This window comes from Vulpes lagopus, chromosome 13 (genome assembly GCF_018345385.1).
Source record: "Vulpes lagopus strain Blue_001 chromosome 13, ASM1834538v1, whole genome shotgun sequence".
Classification (NCBI taxonomy): Eukaryota; Metazoa; Chordata; class Mammalia; order Carnivora; family Canidae; genus Vulpes; species Vulpes lagopus.
This window is the reverse complement of record NC_054836.1, coordinates 3857935-3873988: the sequence shown is the minus strand read 5'-3', so window position 1 is coordinate 3873988 and position 16054 is coordinate 3857935. Positions and strand designations below refer to the sequence as shown.

The window sequence follows — 16054 nt, the reverse complement described above, 5'->3', positions numbered from 1 at the left end:
AGGGTGGAGCAGAGGGCTCAGGTCTGGATGGGGTAGGTACCGGGAGGGCCGCCGGCATGCCCCCGTGACCCTGACTTCCACTCCACTTGCAGTGGTGGGCTGTCCCCTGGACCGAGGCTTCGTGTTCGATGAATGTGGCCCACCCTGTCCCCGCACCTGCTTCAACCAGCACATCCCCCTGGGGGAGCTGGCAGCCCACTGTGTGAGGCCCTGCGTTCCCGGCTGCCAGTGCCCCGCAGGCCTGGTGGAGCACGAGGCCCACTGTATCTCACCTGAGGCCTGCCCCCCAGTCCAACTCACTGGGGACCGACCACCCACACCTCTGCCCAGCCCCAGCCAGTAGCCCCAGGGGGCACCCTGAGCCAGGATGACCCCAGGACTCATCAGGTCAAAAGCCTCCCCTTGGAGAACAGCTCTCGCCATGGCCAGAGCCATGGAGAGAGTGCCCCACCCAGACCCCGGGAGCCTGGGCCTGTGTCCCACAGAGACCTCACTATGTTCAGTCAGAAGCAGTAAAATTGGGGTCTCTCCTAAGGCATACTTGTGTGTCTGTGTGTTTTCTCCTGGTGCGGGGATGGTGGCAGCTGTGGGAACTGTGGGAACTGAGCCCTACATCCTGCTCACTTCTTGCACCTGCCTAGGCTGCCCTCACCTGCCATACCCTGGTGTTACCTGGGAAACCCTGCACTGGATGGAAGGAGGACCCAGGTATCTTGGTCTCAGCACTGTGCTCACACTGTATCACAAGCATGGCCCATGGTCTGCATGCTGGTCCCTGGATTCATGTGGAATCCTGTGGGGGCTGAGGAACAGAGAAGGGGCTCAGTCCCCACGTGGCATTCCATTTCCTCTTGATTTGGGGATACCAAGAGCTAGGTGCCTCCTGGGCCACTCTAAGAGCTGGTGACAGAGGGACCCCAAGCTTGTAGGGGGGAACAGGAGATACAGTAGGTCATGATGAAATATGGACATGTGCACATATGCACACACATACACACACACTAACACCCCTCAGAAACCCTGGTAAACATGTGTAGCACAATGCTTGAGCCCCTGTGTGCATTCATAGCCACACCCACCCTCGATGGACACAGGAGCAGGAGACATCCTTGTAGGGGAAGGAACATGAGTTCTGAAATAGAAAAAAAGTATTTCTTCAAAAAGTCTCTTCTCAAAGGGACTCTATTTTTGCCACCTATTGGCTGTGACCTTGGTGCTTCAGGAGCCTTGGGTAAAAGATGAGGGGGTGCTGCATTCTCATTGCCAGCTCCCTGATGTTTCAACAGAAGTGAAGGGAGTGTCTGGCTGACCCGACGTCAGCTGTCCTGCTAGCTCAGCCCCGGCTGAGGACCACGGAGCAGAGCTGGCGCCGGGTCTCCCACAGAGCGGTGGCAAAGCAGCAGGAAATGTGAGGATGACAGACCGGCTCACGTCTTGTCCTGCCCTTGTCCTAACCTACACAAAGCATGCCCTCACCTGATGAACCTTGTGTATGCAAAGGAGTAAACAGTGACCTGTGGCTCAGCCCTTTGCAGGTGGGCCACTTGGAGCAGGCACCTGGGGGTGCTTGCCCTGTCCAGCCAAGGTGGCTGCTTGACCTGGGACCATGCTTCCCCCAGGCCTGTGCATCCCGGCCGCTGGCCTCCAGATGAGGGAGACACTGGCATATGCTAGCTGGGGCTCCCTACCCTCTGGGACTGGTTTCTAACCTGGACAACTGGCATGATAATGCTAGCACCTACTTCACAGAGGCTTCAGGGACAGATGACATGTACGCAGCATCGTGTTTCTGCGCATATAGTAAGTGCGCTGCCGGCGGCTGCTGTCCATGTGGGGTGTAGCTAATGTCTAGCTAATGCCGTTGCAAGCTTCCTACGTACACATAAAACACATACTCCCAGGACTGCAAACAAGCGCACACACGCACCTCTCAGGCACGGTCACAGTCCTTGCCCCGCCATGCGAAGCCAAGAACCCCGTGTCTGAGACAGGCCTGAGTCTCTCTGAGACATGGCTGGGGTCCAGGCCCTGGCTCAGATGTCAGGTCCCTGCATTATTGAGCTCTGGAGGCTTTGTCTCCTTATCCCTGGTCCTCTCCTCTCCAGGCTCCAGCAGCAGAGGAGGAGGGAGGGGAATCCACTCTGGCTCCCCCTGCCCATGGAGCAGGCAGCCACACCTGGGGGCCCAGGGCTCCCTTGTAGCCACAGGCAGGCCTTAGCCCTGTACCAGCACCTCTTTAGATGCCCTGCAGGCCCGGGCCAGCTCCAGGCTGCCCTGCAGCAGGTGAGGAAGGTGGGGCATTGCCTCCAAAGGGCAAGGCGGAGGCCTGACTCCATCCTGTCCCCCCAGGTGCAAGAGAGTCAGGCCTGTCCCTCAGGACTGGAGCTGCCTGCTGTGTTGCTGGAGATGGAGCGGAGCCGGCGGGCCCAGGAGCAGGTAGGGGCTGGCCAGGGCACTTGGCAGAGGGCCGAGTGGGCACCCCTTCATGCCCCGGCACCCATTATTTTTTCAGCTCCTGTGGGACTTGGAGCTGCTGACTGGGGCAGGGCTGAGCCTCTTCTGGCCCCCCTGGGCCCAGTTCTGCGGTCTGAAGGACCAGGCCCAGTGTGTACAGAGCCGGTGCAGCAAGCCCCGCGGTAGGATGGGTGGGGGCCCTGAGCAGCTGACCAGCTGGGTGAGCGGGGGCACGGCTGAAGGCAAGGGGATCGGTCAGTGTGACATCAGGGGGTGGTGGTGGTGAGGGAAGCAGAAGTATGGGCTTTGGACCCAGGAGCCTGAGTTCTGTCCCTGTTCTGATGCTCGCTGTGGACCGTAAGCCTGTTTCCTCAGCTACAAAATGGGGAAGACAGTAGATCTGACTGGAAGGGAGCACCAGTGAACTCATCCATGTACAGGGTTTAGTGCTGTGCCTGGCACACAGGACCTGCTCATTCCGTACCAGCTGCTATTACCATTCCACAGTTAGTGACTATATTGGCCAAATCAATGGAATGGTGACATCTAGAAGGCTTTAGATGTGGCTGCAGCATGGGGGGAAAGCAAGCTCAGTATTGCTCCTGAGGCCACAGGCACTGATGCCTGGGGTGCACAGACCCTTTCCTCTGGGGCTGATGGCTGGGCTGACCCCTTCTAGGAGGGAGGCTGTTATGGTGCCTGGGACCTGGGACTGTGCCTCCCAGTCATGTCTCAGTTACCAATTGTCCAAGGCACTTTGGGCAGGCTGGCAGCCCTCTCTGAGAGCCTCTCCCTCAGCTGTGCAAGAGGGGGTGTTAGCAGCGACCACTAAGGAAGCATCCAGCTGACATTGTAGGTCAGGATTCCAGTCTCATCTGAAGGCTTGAATGGGCAAGAGCGATCCATTTCCTCACAAGGAGGGGAAGAGAACAGGGTCATAAGTGGGCAGGAATACCAGGAGGAGGGATGATTGGGGGTCATCTTAAAGACTACCCACGACACTGGGGGATGATGCCCTGTGGACTAGGGCACCCTCCAACTTTCCAGAGTTCTAGGCGGTACTCATTGCCCCAGGCTGGGGACTCTCTGAGCCAGAACCATCAGCTTCCAGAGGGGTGAGTCTTTCTCCCAGGAAATTCTGTCCACTTCATATGGCCACAAAAGGGCCAGGCACTGGACCCTTTTTTCCTATCTCCTTCCACAGCCTTGCCTAGCACCTCTTCCTTACACCCAAGGCTCCTCTTTGGGCTCTCACTCAGTTGCGCCCATATGATTGCCCCACAGCCCCTGGAAAGGGTGACCCCCAAATTCCAGCTCCTGGGATCCAGTGGTGGGTGCAGGGGCTGGGAGAGGCGACCCTGGACTGGGTTTAGGCATTGGGGCCAGGAGACTGGCAGACATGCTGCCTCCCCGCCTTCCAGAGCCCACAGGCTGCAAAAGGTGATTCTGAGGCAGGCTCTGCACTCCTGCAGGGGGCAGGTGGTAGACCCATCATCAGCCCTGGATCTGGGTGAAGCTAGGAGTGACAGAGACCCAAGGTGGGAGAGCCCCGCTATGCCTGCCGAGCCCACACCCGGTATGCCGACACCCTGGCTGGGTGGCTGGACTAGATGGGGAGGAGGGGGGAAGTCCTCATCTCAAGTGCCAGGATTTCAGTCCCCTTCTCACTCATTCTTCATCTTATACTGTTTTTTGGGGGGGTGTCAAGGAGCACCCAGGGACAACAAGTAGGTCTTATTTTATGTCCTGATTCCACCTGTTTGGTACCAGCTGTCTCAGCCACTGGGTCCGGGATTCTGAAGCTAAACTGGGACTCAGGGGAGAGAGCACTGGGAATGACTGTCCATGGTGGCCCAGGGAGGAGGGGACAGAATAGCTGTGCCGGCCACCTGTTTGCCCCTCACATGCCAGGCACTGGGAACATACTGAGCAGGAGAGAGGCTTGACTCCATTATTTGGTCCCTGTCACTGAGGGGATCACAGCCTAGTGAGAGCGTGACAATAAATAGGCAATCAGAATTCCATGGGATTGATGCTGTGAACCCTGGGCCTATTAATTTATACGAAGCCGACTTTCATCTCAGATGATTTGTTAAATAAACCTAGGTAAGCCATAAGCCTCTAATTGTTCCACTGTGCATGTGAGAGAAGAGCAAAGAGCCAATGCTTGTTTTTTCTGATTGACAGACATTTTTACAAGTAAAAGATCTCTCGGGAATACAGAGATATCAATTATAGCATTATAACTGGAGAAATAAATTATCTGGTGAGACAACAGATCAGAATTGTGAGGCAATGGGTTGGGGGTTATGTTCACTGTTCATGGCAATAATTTCTAAAGGCTTGGGAGTCTTATCAGACTCCTTTGTTCAAAAGACATGTTTTTTTCACAAAAAACATACCCACTTGGTTACTGTTGTGAATATTCACACATCCATGTGGCATAAAGATGGAACATTCTTGTGAAAGTTGTCCGTTTAGGGTCTTATGAAATGAAGTTCTTTTAACCAGTTTTATGGATGCAGAGTGACTCTCCTTCCTGCACAGCTGCAAGGGAGCAGACATTTCATTTCTTTTTTTAGATTTCTTTGGTTAATTATGAAACTCACAGTTTTTAGGCCAGGCTCCAGCCTAAAATTTATTTTCTTGAGTTTCATTGGATTTTACTGTTAGCAACCAAGAAAGACCTAAAGAGGATTTTTCTTAATAATAGTAAAATAAGGTGCATACAGTGGGTTTCCTTGCCGGTCTAAATGGGTGTCCTCATAAGGGACTGACAAGCCTGGCCCACAGGCCCTTCCTTCTCCGTGCCAGGCAGTCCCTGGTGGTTTTGAAGATAAGGGTGTGCAGGTTCCTCTGAAGTGCTCTGACGAGGAAGAGGTGGTCGGCTGTTGGCAAGAAAATCCGACAGGCAGGCATGTGTGCGAATAAAGGTGCCCAATGAGCTGTGACAGCCTTAAAGTTCACACATCAGACCGTCTCCTTCACCTGAGGCGCGGGGGACTCCCTAGGCTTCTTGGTTCCAGTTCAGGTGGATTGTGTGTGAGGGGCTAGGCCATGAGCAGAGTGTTCCTGACATTGGTCTTTCTCCCTCAGGCTGCTTACAAGAGCTGAACCCTGCCACCTGCAGTAGCTTTGGGGACCCAGGACACTCTGAAGTCAAGGTGAAAGAGTCAAAGTGTCCTGGACAAGGGCCCCCTCAGACTGGCTGGGGATAGCAGGGTAGGGGCTGCCTGGGAGGAGGCTACTGGGGGGAGGTGGTGTCCCCTTCTATAGCCAGGTAAGAAGGGACCATCATAGAAGCACCTTTTTTTTTTTTTAAGATTTTATTTATTTATTCATCACACACACACACACACACACACACACACACACAGAAGCAGAGACACAGAGGGGAAGCAGGCTCCACGCAGGGAGCCTGACGTGGGACTCGATCCCAGGACTCCAGGATCAGGCCCTGGGCAGAAGGCTAAACCGCTGTGCCACCCCGGGATCCCCACAGAAGCACCTTTTACATAACATAAAGTAGGCTTAATGAGTTCAGGAGTCAGGCAAGGGCTGTGATGGAAATGAAGCCCACTGGGACAGTCACGGAGGTCTCCAGGGTCCCTCAGGGAAAGTGGCCCAGGCATGGGGGTTCCCTTGCAGGCCTGGGCCCAAATGCTCTTCTTCCTTCCCAGGACCTGGCTCAGAGGGAAGAGAGGAGACAAGCAGAACCCACAACCCAGAGGCCATTCATCGGCCTGTGGGGGAGGAAGCTCATTCAGGGAGCCCCAAGGCCCTCAGGCCTGCCTTCCCAGGGCCTGCCAGAACCCCAACATCTCCCCCAGGGGCCAGGCTGGGGCCTGGGCCAGCAGAGAGCAGAGCTTCAGAAATTGCTGAGGATTGAGATTCTTCAGAGGCCGAGAGAGGAGGACCCTCAAGAGCAGAAAGAAGGGTGTCCCCGGGGTCAGAGAGGGGAGGCCCCCAGGGGAGAGAACAAAGAAGTTCCCAAGAGACAGGGAGAGCAGCTACACCAGGGTCCGAGCGGGGAGGCTACTCAGGCTCTGAGGGAGGAGGTCTCTGTGAATCCCAGGGGGGAGCCTCCTCAAGGTCAAGGCCGAAACAGGCCAGAGTGCCCGGGAAAGGAGGGAAAGGAGGGAAAGGAGGTCCTCCGGGAGCCGAGGAAGGAGACCCCGCAGGCCCGGGAAGCGAAGGCCCTTCAGGCTTGCCCCCGCCGCCTCTCACAAGCCCGGGGGGTGGATGAGGGAGAGGTCCCCACACCGTCCCCGGAGGAAGGCGGCTCCCCGGGAATTTCCAGGGACTTCCACCGGTCCCTGGGAGAACAGAAGCCCCAGCCTGCGGGAAGGGAGGGCCCTGGCTCCGGGGAAAGGACCACCCAGCTGACGCCGGGCAAAACGGACGGCCCGAGGCGAGAGTCGGCTCCGGCGGGAGAGCGGAGGGCCGAGCCGCAGGCGGCCCCAGACCCTGGGGGCTCCGGGCGGCGGGAGCGCCCCGCAGCTCTCCCGGGACGCCCGGGGCCGGGGCGCGACCCGGAAGGAGGCCCGGGCCCGGGCCCGGGCCCGGCGGAGCAGGTGCGGGGCGGCTCCGCGAGGCTCGTGGGCGCCGTCGGGGGGCGGAGGGGCGGCGCGCGGGCTCCGGAGGCCTCGAAGGCCGCGTGGCCCGGGCCCCCGGGCGCGGAGAAGGCGTCGGCGGGCGCGGGCGCGGCGCAGCGGGAGACGGCCCTGCAGCGGCTGCTGGAGCTGCACCGGGCGGCCGGGCGCCGGCGGCGGCAGGAGCGGGAGCAGCAGCGGCTCCGGGTGCGTAGCGGCGCCGGGCGGGCCCGGGACACCAGGCGCCCCAGGGGCACAAGGGGCCGCCGGCCGCTGACAGCCGCCTCTCCCAGGTCTTGGAAGGCCTCCGCATTGCCAAGAACCGCCGCTGCCGGGTGCACCCTCTGGGGCCCCCGCCCGGCCCAGCCCGGCTCCCGCCACAGGCAAGCCTCCCGGGGGAGGGCGGCGGGGCCCCCGCGATCCTGCCCGGGCGGGGGCCGGGGGCCGGGCGCTCCTGGGTCCCTTCCGAGGGCGCGCTCGCCCCGCCGCCTACTGAGGGCGCAGGGGCGCGCCTGCCCGGTGCTGCCCCCTGCGGGCTCCTTCGGGCCGCGGGCTGGGAGGCCAGGGCCTCAGGGCTCCACACCGCCCAGGAGGACGCGGCCGGGCAGCGGCGCGCCCTGCGGGAGCAGCTGCAGCAAGTGCTCCGGGAGCGGACCTGGCGGCTGCGGGCCCTCGGGGCCAGGTGAGGGGCGAGGGCGGGCAGCTGATGGGGCGGTGGTGGCTCCCGCTCTCTGGCATCTGGGAGGACGGGCCGCTCTCTCCCAGGAACACCCAGAACTTCCAGCAGCTCCTGTGGCCCCCGGGCGCTGAGAAGCCTTTGCCTGGAGAGCAGCGCTCACCCTTCCCGGCCCCCTCCAGTCACTGCTGAATCCTCACGGGGTGATTAAAGAGATGGAGACCAAGGAAAAGGGGGGCCGGCCACCGCCCAGCAAGGGCGCATCAGAGGTAGTTCCAGAAAAGGCCCAGAACTCTGCCTCAGCGCCTGGGAGGCCAGACACAGACACACACAGCGGCTTCAGCCCCACCAGGAGGCCTGTTATTCCTTCTCCCTGCCCCCCAAGTCCACTGGCTGGCCAACGTCAGAGAGCCAGGTCCCGAGGGTCAAGCAGGGCGAAGGCCCCATTCTTTCGGAAGAAGGATTCAATGCGGCACATCTTACAGGACACCAGTTCTTGCTTCGCTGGGGGTCCTGGGAAAAGATGTCAGAGGCCAGGAATGGATCCTGGGAAAGGGAACTTGCGGAGCCCGGGAGCCCCACAAGCTGCCTGTATTGTATCCACTTGTAAGTGTGACGGAATAAAAAGTGCTCCTGAGGAACGTGGGCTGTGGGCAGACAGAGCCAACTGGGGGTCCAGACCAGCAGTGATGGCAGAACTGGCCCGTCCGCCAAGTGTCATCTTTTTCCCCACTTCAGGTTCCTCCACAGGGCAAGTGGGGACGGACAGAGCTAGCCATCTCTGAAAGAGAGAGGGCTGCCTTCTACCTCCTGCTGTCCTGGGACTTGCTTCCTGCTTTGGGGGAAATTCCTCTTTCCCTTCCCTTTAGGGCCTTGGGGAAAGTGGTGAGAATCTTTAGGCAAAATGTCAGCTGTGTTTATCCCCAGCCATCCACCGTTTTGCCCACACCCTCAACCCTGTGGAGAAATACCCATAAGCCCCTGAGTAGTCTCACTTGCAGTTCATGACCACAAACAGTAAAGGGACACAGGATCACCCAGCAGTCCTGCAGTATTCCCGGGCACGCTCCCTTTCCTACGCCATTAAACTCTTCATCTCCAGCTATACCACTGCCTCCCTCCTGTCCTCCCTGAGGATGATCTGGACTCTCAGCCTTGCAGAAAAAGCAGACTCAGCCCAAGTGGACAGCCTTCCCACCAACACCATCTCCCTACCGCTCTCTGTGCCCCCTGCCTCTCCTGTCAGATTCCAGCATCTGGAGTTTCCTGGGTGGGCTCACCCAGCCTCGGGCTTTAAGTAACATCTACATCCCCGTGACTCCCAAACTGACATCTTCAGCTCTGACATCACTCCAGCGGGGGACCTCCATACACAGCCACCTCACCAGCACCTCCGGCATGGCCAGGGCTCACCTGTCCTCACACGCCCTCCAGCCCTGGTCCCCTCCATCTTCCTTGTCCAGGCGCCTGAGCCAAACACTTGTGCTTCCCCACAGCCTTCTTTCCCCTTCTGCCATCCCATCCATCCATAGGCTTCGTTGATTCCTCTTCCAAAGCATAGCCTGAATCTAACACGGCTCTCCTGCTAATCACCCTAGCCCAAGCCATCATCCTCTCCTGCCAAGAGAACTCAAAATAGATACAGACCTCACTGGCCAGTTGATTCTTTCCCTGAAAAAGCCATTACTTATGGAATAGTTAGTACCCTGTCAGTATTGTTCACCTGCTTAAAACCCTCCATGGCTTCTTCTCCCACTTGGAATAAAATCCAAATTCTCTGTCACTTAGCTTCCAGCCTTTAGGTCCTCAGAGAGGCCTTTCTTGACAATCACGTATCCCTTGCCCATCTCCCCAATCTCTCCCTAGTCTCATCATGACACTTTCCCTTCTCAGATGTCTCCTTTCTCTCATGCTTATGGCCCAGATCCCCCACTAGAATGGACACCCCCACCCATGTGTCTTGTACGCCTAATGTCGACTGCATGGCCTGACTTGTGGCAAGGGCTCTGTGTCTGTGAGGTGAATAATTTCTGAGAAGTTGGGGCTCACCCAGCTGCCAGCCATATGTGAAGTTGGTGGTGATGGGGAAGAGGTAACGCATCTCTGGCATGTCCAGTTTTCGGGTGTTGAGGTAGCGGTAGCGCCCCTGGAAGTCGTGGGAGATGCCATCATACAGCAGGGCCCGGGTGGCAGGCAGGACTGGGTACATTTCTGACCGAATAGGAGCCTCCAGGGCAGGGCTGGGGACCTTGGAAGGCACTGCTTTGGGGGCAGGTGGAGGTAAGAGTGGGGCTTTGGGGTGCAGGGTAGGCAGTTTGAGGGGCAGGCGCGCTGCAGCCTTAGCCTTCTGCTTGGCCTTCACCATCGACCCATACTTATGATGCCATTCACAGCGCAACATCTTCTCCCTCAGATATTCCTCCTTCCAGAAGTTCTGCCGCAGCGTATCCATGCTGAGTTGGCGCGACATGGTAGCAAGGGAAGGAGCGGTACCAGGGTGGCTGCAGCTGAGGGATAAGCAATAGCAAGTAGAGTCCTTCCCACAGCAAGTGGCTGCCACAGACAGTCACCTGGCAACCAAGCCTCACCTCACACAGGGCCAGGGTTCTACTTGCCATGCCTTTAGCAGACCTCACATGCCTTGATCCAGAGGCAACCTCAGGCCAAGGCCCACCGGCTAAGAACCTTGATCTCCAGGCCTCTTGCAGGACCCAGGCTCAGTCTAGTATCACAGGCTTCTGGGTTTCCTGTGTTTCTGCTTCCGTTCCTTGGGGTCAGGTCCCTCCCCAGCCTGAGAGAATGAATTGGGGGAGCCTAGGACCCGGGCACAAGCCTCCTCCCATCCCTCCCCACCAGAGCTGGTCACCATTGATTCCAAGGATCCATCCTTGAGTTATGATCTCTTGGCACAATCTTCCTGGTCCAGCTTTTCCATGCCTATATCTTTGGCAGAACCCTTCCCAACCCTGCCAATCTAATCCCCCCAATCACCTCATCCACGCATGCACGTCCTTTCTAGTAGCCAGTCTCAGTTTGGAGAGAAACGGGAATGTTGCTTTAATTTAACATCAACAGAGACACTGTGTAACAGCACAGGGAAGAGGTAGTGGAGAGAAGACACTCAGGCTTCCTGTTCCCTAACCAGCCTTGACTTTAATGGCAGAGCCCCAGCAATCTGGAAGCACCTCACCTAGCCTCTCAGTGGGTTGGAAAGGGGCAGGGGGCTGGGAAATCAGAGACGGGCTGAAGGCAAGCCTGGGGAAAGGCTGCGTGGCTGTGGGGAGGGCTCTAGCGCAGGTCCTCGGCCGTGAACATGCCCCTGGCCCTGCGCAGGATGGAGTCCTTGGTGGCATCATAGGGGTGCTCCTTGGACGGAATCTCCAGAACGGCTGGAATGGAGCGCTGGTGGGCGTCGAGCGCATGCCGCACCATCTCTGCGATGTATTGGTTGATGAGGATAATGCCGATGTCATCCCGGTTTAGAAATTGCCTGTTGGGAGAAATGAGAAGATTCTCACTCTGAGGTGCTGAGGCTGGGCTGCAGAGGAGAAGGGGCCAGAGACTGCAGAGCACAAAGGCAAAAGTTGCTAGCTAAATTCTCTTTCTAACCAGGATCACCTTCATTTAAAAATCTAAGGGCCCAGGACGCCTGGGTGGCTCAGCGGTTTAGTGCCTGCCTTCAGCCCAGGCGTGATCCTGGAGTCCTGGGATTGAGTCTCCCATCGGGCTCCCGCATGGAGCCTGCTTCTCTCTCTCTCTGCCTGTGTCTCTGCCTCTGTGTGTGTGTGTGTGTGTGTGTGTGTGTGTGTGTCTCATAAGTGAATAAAATCTTAAAAGAAAAAAATAAATCTGGGAACCCTGGGTGGCGCAGCGGTTTGGCGCCTGCCTTTGGCCCAGGGCGCGATCCTGGAGACCCAGGATCGAATCCCACATCGGGCTCCCGGTGCATGGAGCCTGCTTCTCCCTCTGCCTGTGTCTCTGCCCCTCTCTCTCTCTCTCTCTCTGTGACTATCATAAATAATTAAAAAATTAAAAAATAAAAAATAAATAAATCTAAGGGCCCTCTGGCTGTCTTCTGCCTCCCCTGCCTGAAAGGCTCCCAAGTGAACTGGTGAAGACTAGCGCACATGCTGGTGCATTCTTCTGTATGCTGCATTTGTGTAATAAAAAAAAAAAAAAAGAGAGAGGATAAGAATGTCCCTTTGTGTGTACATAAAGAAAAAGCAGAAAAGTAAATAAGCAATTAATTGCTCACAGGGGTGGAGGAGGGAGGTAACGAAGTGGAAAAAGACGAGGGTGGGAGTGAGGGGTGGGATTCAGACTTGTCAGTGTATACCTTTTAAATATTAATTTGCAAGCTACATGAATAACTTTTAAAGGAAATCTTTTTTTTTTAAAGAGGGCTGATGAGACCATTAAAGGTCTATGCTGAGGAGGTTGGGGAATGGATCATAGGGGAAGTTTCGCATGAGTCAAGAATACAACACAGGAGGAGGAAAATCACACTTTCCCTAGACAGAGAACCTAGCACTGGGATCTCCCTTCCTTATGACCACCCACACGTTAGTTAAGTAAAATATTAAAAACTATTTTAACTGAGCGCTTGCTCTGTGCCAGGCACTAGAACAGGTTAGACCTGATGATCTCTGGGTCCCTTTGGATGGAAACATGAAAAATCCCTGGAGTAAAACCTACCCTCCTCCCAAGACAACTTGGGTCACTTTACCAGAATGCCTAGAGATCAGGCCGGTTCAGGGCCAATCATACCCCCGGCAGCAGGAACCAGTCTCAGCCCGCAGCTCAGGACTGGACTGTGTAGGGGAAACAAGTGAGAGTAGTTTGTCCCTGAGATTGGGTAACAGCCTCCTTCAGGATGGGGCGGGAAAACAAAGGGGGCTAGCATTCTCAATTCAAGTCACCAGGACACCTCCTGGTTTAAGGGACATGCCTGCATTCATACTACGAAGCTATCGCTCTTGACCCAGGGTAAGAAATCAGGACTTCAAGTGCAAGGTCTTAGCAGAAAGTAGCAAGATATAGTCCTAATATTCTGCCTGCAGTGCTCAGGACAATAGGAAATTCTAAGAGTTGAGGGAACTGCACAAGCAAAGTGTGAACCTGGCTTAAGAGAGTTGGGTCTGGGTTCAAATCCCTCCTCCCCTCTCTCTTCCAAAAGATGTGACCTCTCTGAGCTTTAGTTTTCCTACTTGCAAATGGGAATAATAGCCTCTACTTTACAAGGCAGTTGTGAGCCTCTAAGGGACATAAGAATACAAGAAAGCCCGACCCCACTGCCTAGGTATTCGATAAGTGTGTGGGTCGCTTAGGGTTGATTCCCAAGAGCCGAGCGCTAACAAGGCTGGGAGCCTGCTCTACGGGAAGAACAGGGGCGGAGCTGAGATAGGACCCTGGGGCAGGTTGGGGCGGAGAGGCGGCGCCCGTCTCCAGATCTTTTCCCCTTTCCTGACACAGAGTCATGTGAGGGATGAGCTCGTGAACCTGACATAGCTCAGGTTCCCCCGAGCCCCAAAAGAGAACTTGGAGCATAGAGGCCTCCTCCGGAAGGGCGACTGGACCGACTTCCTTGACCCCACACATCGGAGTCTGGAAGCCCGGCGCCGACCCCGCTGACCCCCGTGGCTCCCACCCGAGGCAGAGGGTCCCCTTCAGGCCTCGCGGGCTACCGTACCGGAAAGTGTCTTCGATCTCATTGATGGTTGTATCCTTCTCCACCACCAGGAAATTAGGGTGGCGGTTCTTGTTAAGCTCCCCTATGCCGCCCAGCAGGAAGCCAGTCACGGTGTCTTCGTCTCCGATCACCGCAATTAGCTTCCCCCTACCCGCCATTCTCGCAGGCAGGTAGAGCTCAGCGGCGACGGCCCTTAGACGACGAAGCCCCTCCTCCGCAGCGCACAGCCTTTTCGGCCGCGCCTCCGCCCTTTAGACATGCGCAGTTCACCACTCCGCCTTCCGGGACATGCGCATCAATAGTAAAACGTCTTAATCTGAATACGCCTGCGCAATAATGAGGGGCCCCGAACCTGGGGACTACGATTCCCAGAAGTGCGCGCGGCACCACAGGTTCACGCAAGCGCGTTCCGTCGCTCGTTCAATAAACCTGATGCGCCCACTGCTGATAGATACCGAGACGCCAGAAGAGGAGACGCTGTTTCTGTCCTTGAAGGCAAGGTCCGGGTCTGTATCGTGTATTTAACTATGGCACACAGTTAACAACTAGTACGTATTAGTTGAGTATATAAAATATTGGACAAGTTAATGGTGACACTGACTAGTGAGGTAGGGGTTCAAGTGAACAGGCAATTAATTACAGAGCAGTGTGTTAATTGCTAAATGTGAGCCGTACGTGGAAGCATCCACTGAAGGGTTAACCAACCCATTGGGGGGACGGTGTGCGCAAAGAAGATCCCCCGAAGGATTTAGGAGATAGAAGTAAGGACAAGAGGGTGTTACACCCCCGGCAGGAGGAACAGCATATGCAAAGGCTTAGTGACATAGCGTAAGTCCCCTCAAGCAAAGTTAAAGAATCTGGAACAAATTATTCTGAGAACAAATTATCCTGAAGTCTTTGGAAAATGGTATTGTGAGATACATGTTTTAGAGATAAGCGCTGTCACGGTGCTGTGTGCAGAGGCAAGACTGCAGAAGGAGGGATCCCTGGGCGGCTCAGCGGTTTAGTGCTGCCTTCGGCCCAGGGTGTGATCCTGGAGTCCTGGGATCAGTCCCACGTCAGGCTCCCTGCATGGAGCCTGCTTGCCCCTCTGCCTGTGTCTCTGCCTCTCTGTGTGTCTTTCATGAATAAATAAGTAAAATCTTAAAAAAAAAAAAAAAAAGACTGCAGAAGGATACCGTTTTGGTAAGAGATAATGGTGGTCAGAACTCAGGTTGTGGGAATGGGAATGTGGAGAAGGAGATGGAGTCAAGAGATATTTAGAGACAGAATGGACAAAACTGGTATTCATATTGAATGTTTGGGAAGTAAGGTAGAGACCTAGCTGACTCCCAGGTTTCTGGCCATTGCAACTAGGTGGATAGCACTAACATGTCTCAGTGAGCTAGCCGTATGTGAAATACGGACTGAAAGAAAGGTCCACCCTTTCCTCCTCTATTTTTAGCAAACAGGCATACTGGTGTTCAGCATATGGTTTGTGAGTTTAGAGTGCTTGAGACATCCAGATGGCTCGTCTAGTAGGTATTTGTATGAGAGGCTTGGGATTTGGGCACACCTGGTTTGAATCTTGGCCCAAAAATCATACTTAGAGTTATGATTTTGGATTTATCATCAAATTCTCAAGGCTTCAAGTTCTTCAGATAGTAGTATCCCTACCCACTTGATAGGGCTGTAAGGTTTAAGGGAGATAGAGTCCATAAATGCTCAATACCTAGGGCCATTCTACAGTTGCGGAAGAGCAGCTGGGCTGGACATCTATGGACACACAGATGGAAAGCAGATGATGCTGAGGAGGCGGCCAGCAAGCCATCCAGGAAAGTGCTCACACCTAGGGTGAGTGGGGAGGGAGGGCAGAGAATGAAGACGGGTGCGTGTAGAAGCACCTGGTTTAGTGCCTGGCACAGAACTGGCCCATAATGCTCACAAGTGGTTGGGCACTTAAGAGAATGGATCTTGCCTTCAGTGATTTTATCAGGTGAAGAGCTGGGCACATTTATACACTCATTCATTCAACCAGTGTTTATCAAATGTGGCCATGAGAAGGCTGAAGACCCATGATTGATAAGACATGATGACATGATTTCTGTCTGCAAGGAGCTCAATGAAGGATGGGGAGGAGGGCAAACATAAGAGAGGCCCTGGAGAGAGGTCTTAAGGGGGCAGGATTCCAAGCAAGGAGGGGGAAAGGGAAGAAGAAATTTAAAGAAGAGTGAGAAGGCAGATAGGCTACTGAGTAAACCAGGTGAGGAGAGTGGTCTTCTCTGACCTACCCACCACTATGTGCTGAAATGTCCGGGAGCAGGTCTACAGTTGGCGGGGGAGGGGGGTGTCAATTTACTGAAATCCTTTTTGGCCCTGCTGTGTCTACTGAATTATTCATTTACTTGCTTGTCACAGCTCTCTATATTAGACCTTCCAGGGTCAGGGAGCTACAAAGTCACAGATCAGTGTAGTAATGCAAAGATGTGCCCTGGGGAAGTTTCAGAACTGGGGGCAGGGGTAGATCGAGGGGGCCAGGAAGATGAGGAGGGTGGAAAGGCAAAGGCTGAAACTGCAGCATGGGTGCCCAGGAACCTCAGAGCTGTAAAGAGGGGTCGAAATGGAGGGTGTGGTGGGGAGTAGGCACACTGACTCAGGACTTCT

General features: G+C 55.6%; 4 protein-coding genes across 10 annotated transcripts in view; 2 read left to right on the top strand and 2 right to left on the bottom strand.

The window, feature by feature from the left end:
- Window positions 1-6270, top strand: part of LOC121474858 (kielin cysteine rich BMP regulator) — a 30354-nt gene extending 24084 nt beyond the window's left edge. For 4 of the 7 annotated variants that reach the window (XM_041728005.1, XM_041728003.1, XM_041728004.1 and 1 more), the window contains 5 exons: window positions 93-708; window positions 2350-2436; window positions 2513-4030; window positions 5551-5618; window positions 6135-6270. In XM_041728005.1, the coding sequence (XP_041583939.1) occupies window positions 93-343 (251 nt within the window). In that variant the 3' untranslated portion in view covers window positions 344-708; window positions 2350-2436; window positions 2513-4030; window positions 5551-5618; window positions 6135-6270. The remainder of the gene's footprint in view (window positions 1-92; window positions 709-2349; window positions 2437-2512; window positions 4031-5550; window positions 5619-6134) is intronic. The other 3 variants (XM_041728002.1, XM_041728000.1, XM_041728001.1) reach the window with 3 other exon arrangements.
- LOC121474953 (collagen alpha-1(I) chain-like) lies at window positions 2158-8799 on the top strand. The gene is made up of 8 exons (XM_041728112.1): window positions 2158-2283; window positions 2350-2436; window positions 2513-2708; window positions 3659-3784; window positions 5551-5618; window positions 6285-7253; window positions 7340-7728; window positions 7812-8799. The coding sequence occupies exons 1-8, from the start codon at window positions 2158-2160 to the stop codon at window positions 7912-7914; spliced, it is 2064 nt and encodes a 687-aa protein (XP_041584046.1). The 3' UTR covers window positions 7915-8799.
- ATP6V1FNB (ATP6V1F neighbor) lies at window positions 8126-10688 on the bottom strand. The gene is made up of 2 exons (XM_041728006.1): window positions 9772-10688; window positions 8126-8235 (listed from the first exon to the last, which is right to left on the bottom strand). The coding sequence occupies exons 1-2, from the start codon at window positions 10190-10192 to the stop codon at window positions 8126-8128; spliced, it is 531 nt and encodes a 176-aa protein (XP_041583940.1). The 5' UTR covers window positions 10193-10688.
- A 66-nt stretch (window positions 10689-10754) lies between these two features.
- Window positions 10755-13669, bottom strand: ATP6V1F (ATPase H+ transporting V1 subunit F). The gene is made up of 2 exons (XM_041728007.1): window positions 13412-13669; window positions 10755-11212 (listed from the first exon to the last, which is right to left on the bottom strand). Exons 1-2 carry the CDS (start codon window positions 13567-13569, stop codon window positions 11011-11013), a joined length of 360 nt encoding a protein of 119 aa, XP_041583941.1. The 5' UTR covers window positions 13570-13669; the 3' UTR covers window positions 10755-11010.
- Window positions 13670-16054: the final 2385 nt, after the last annotated feature.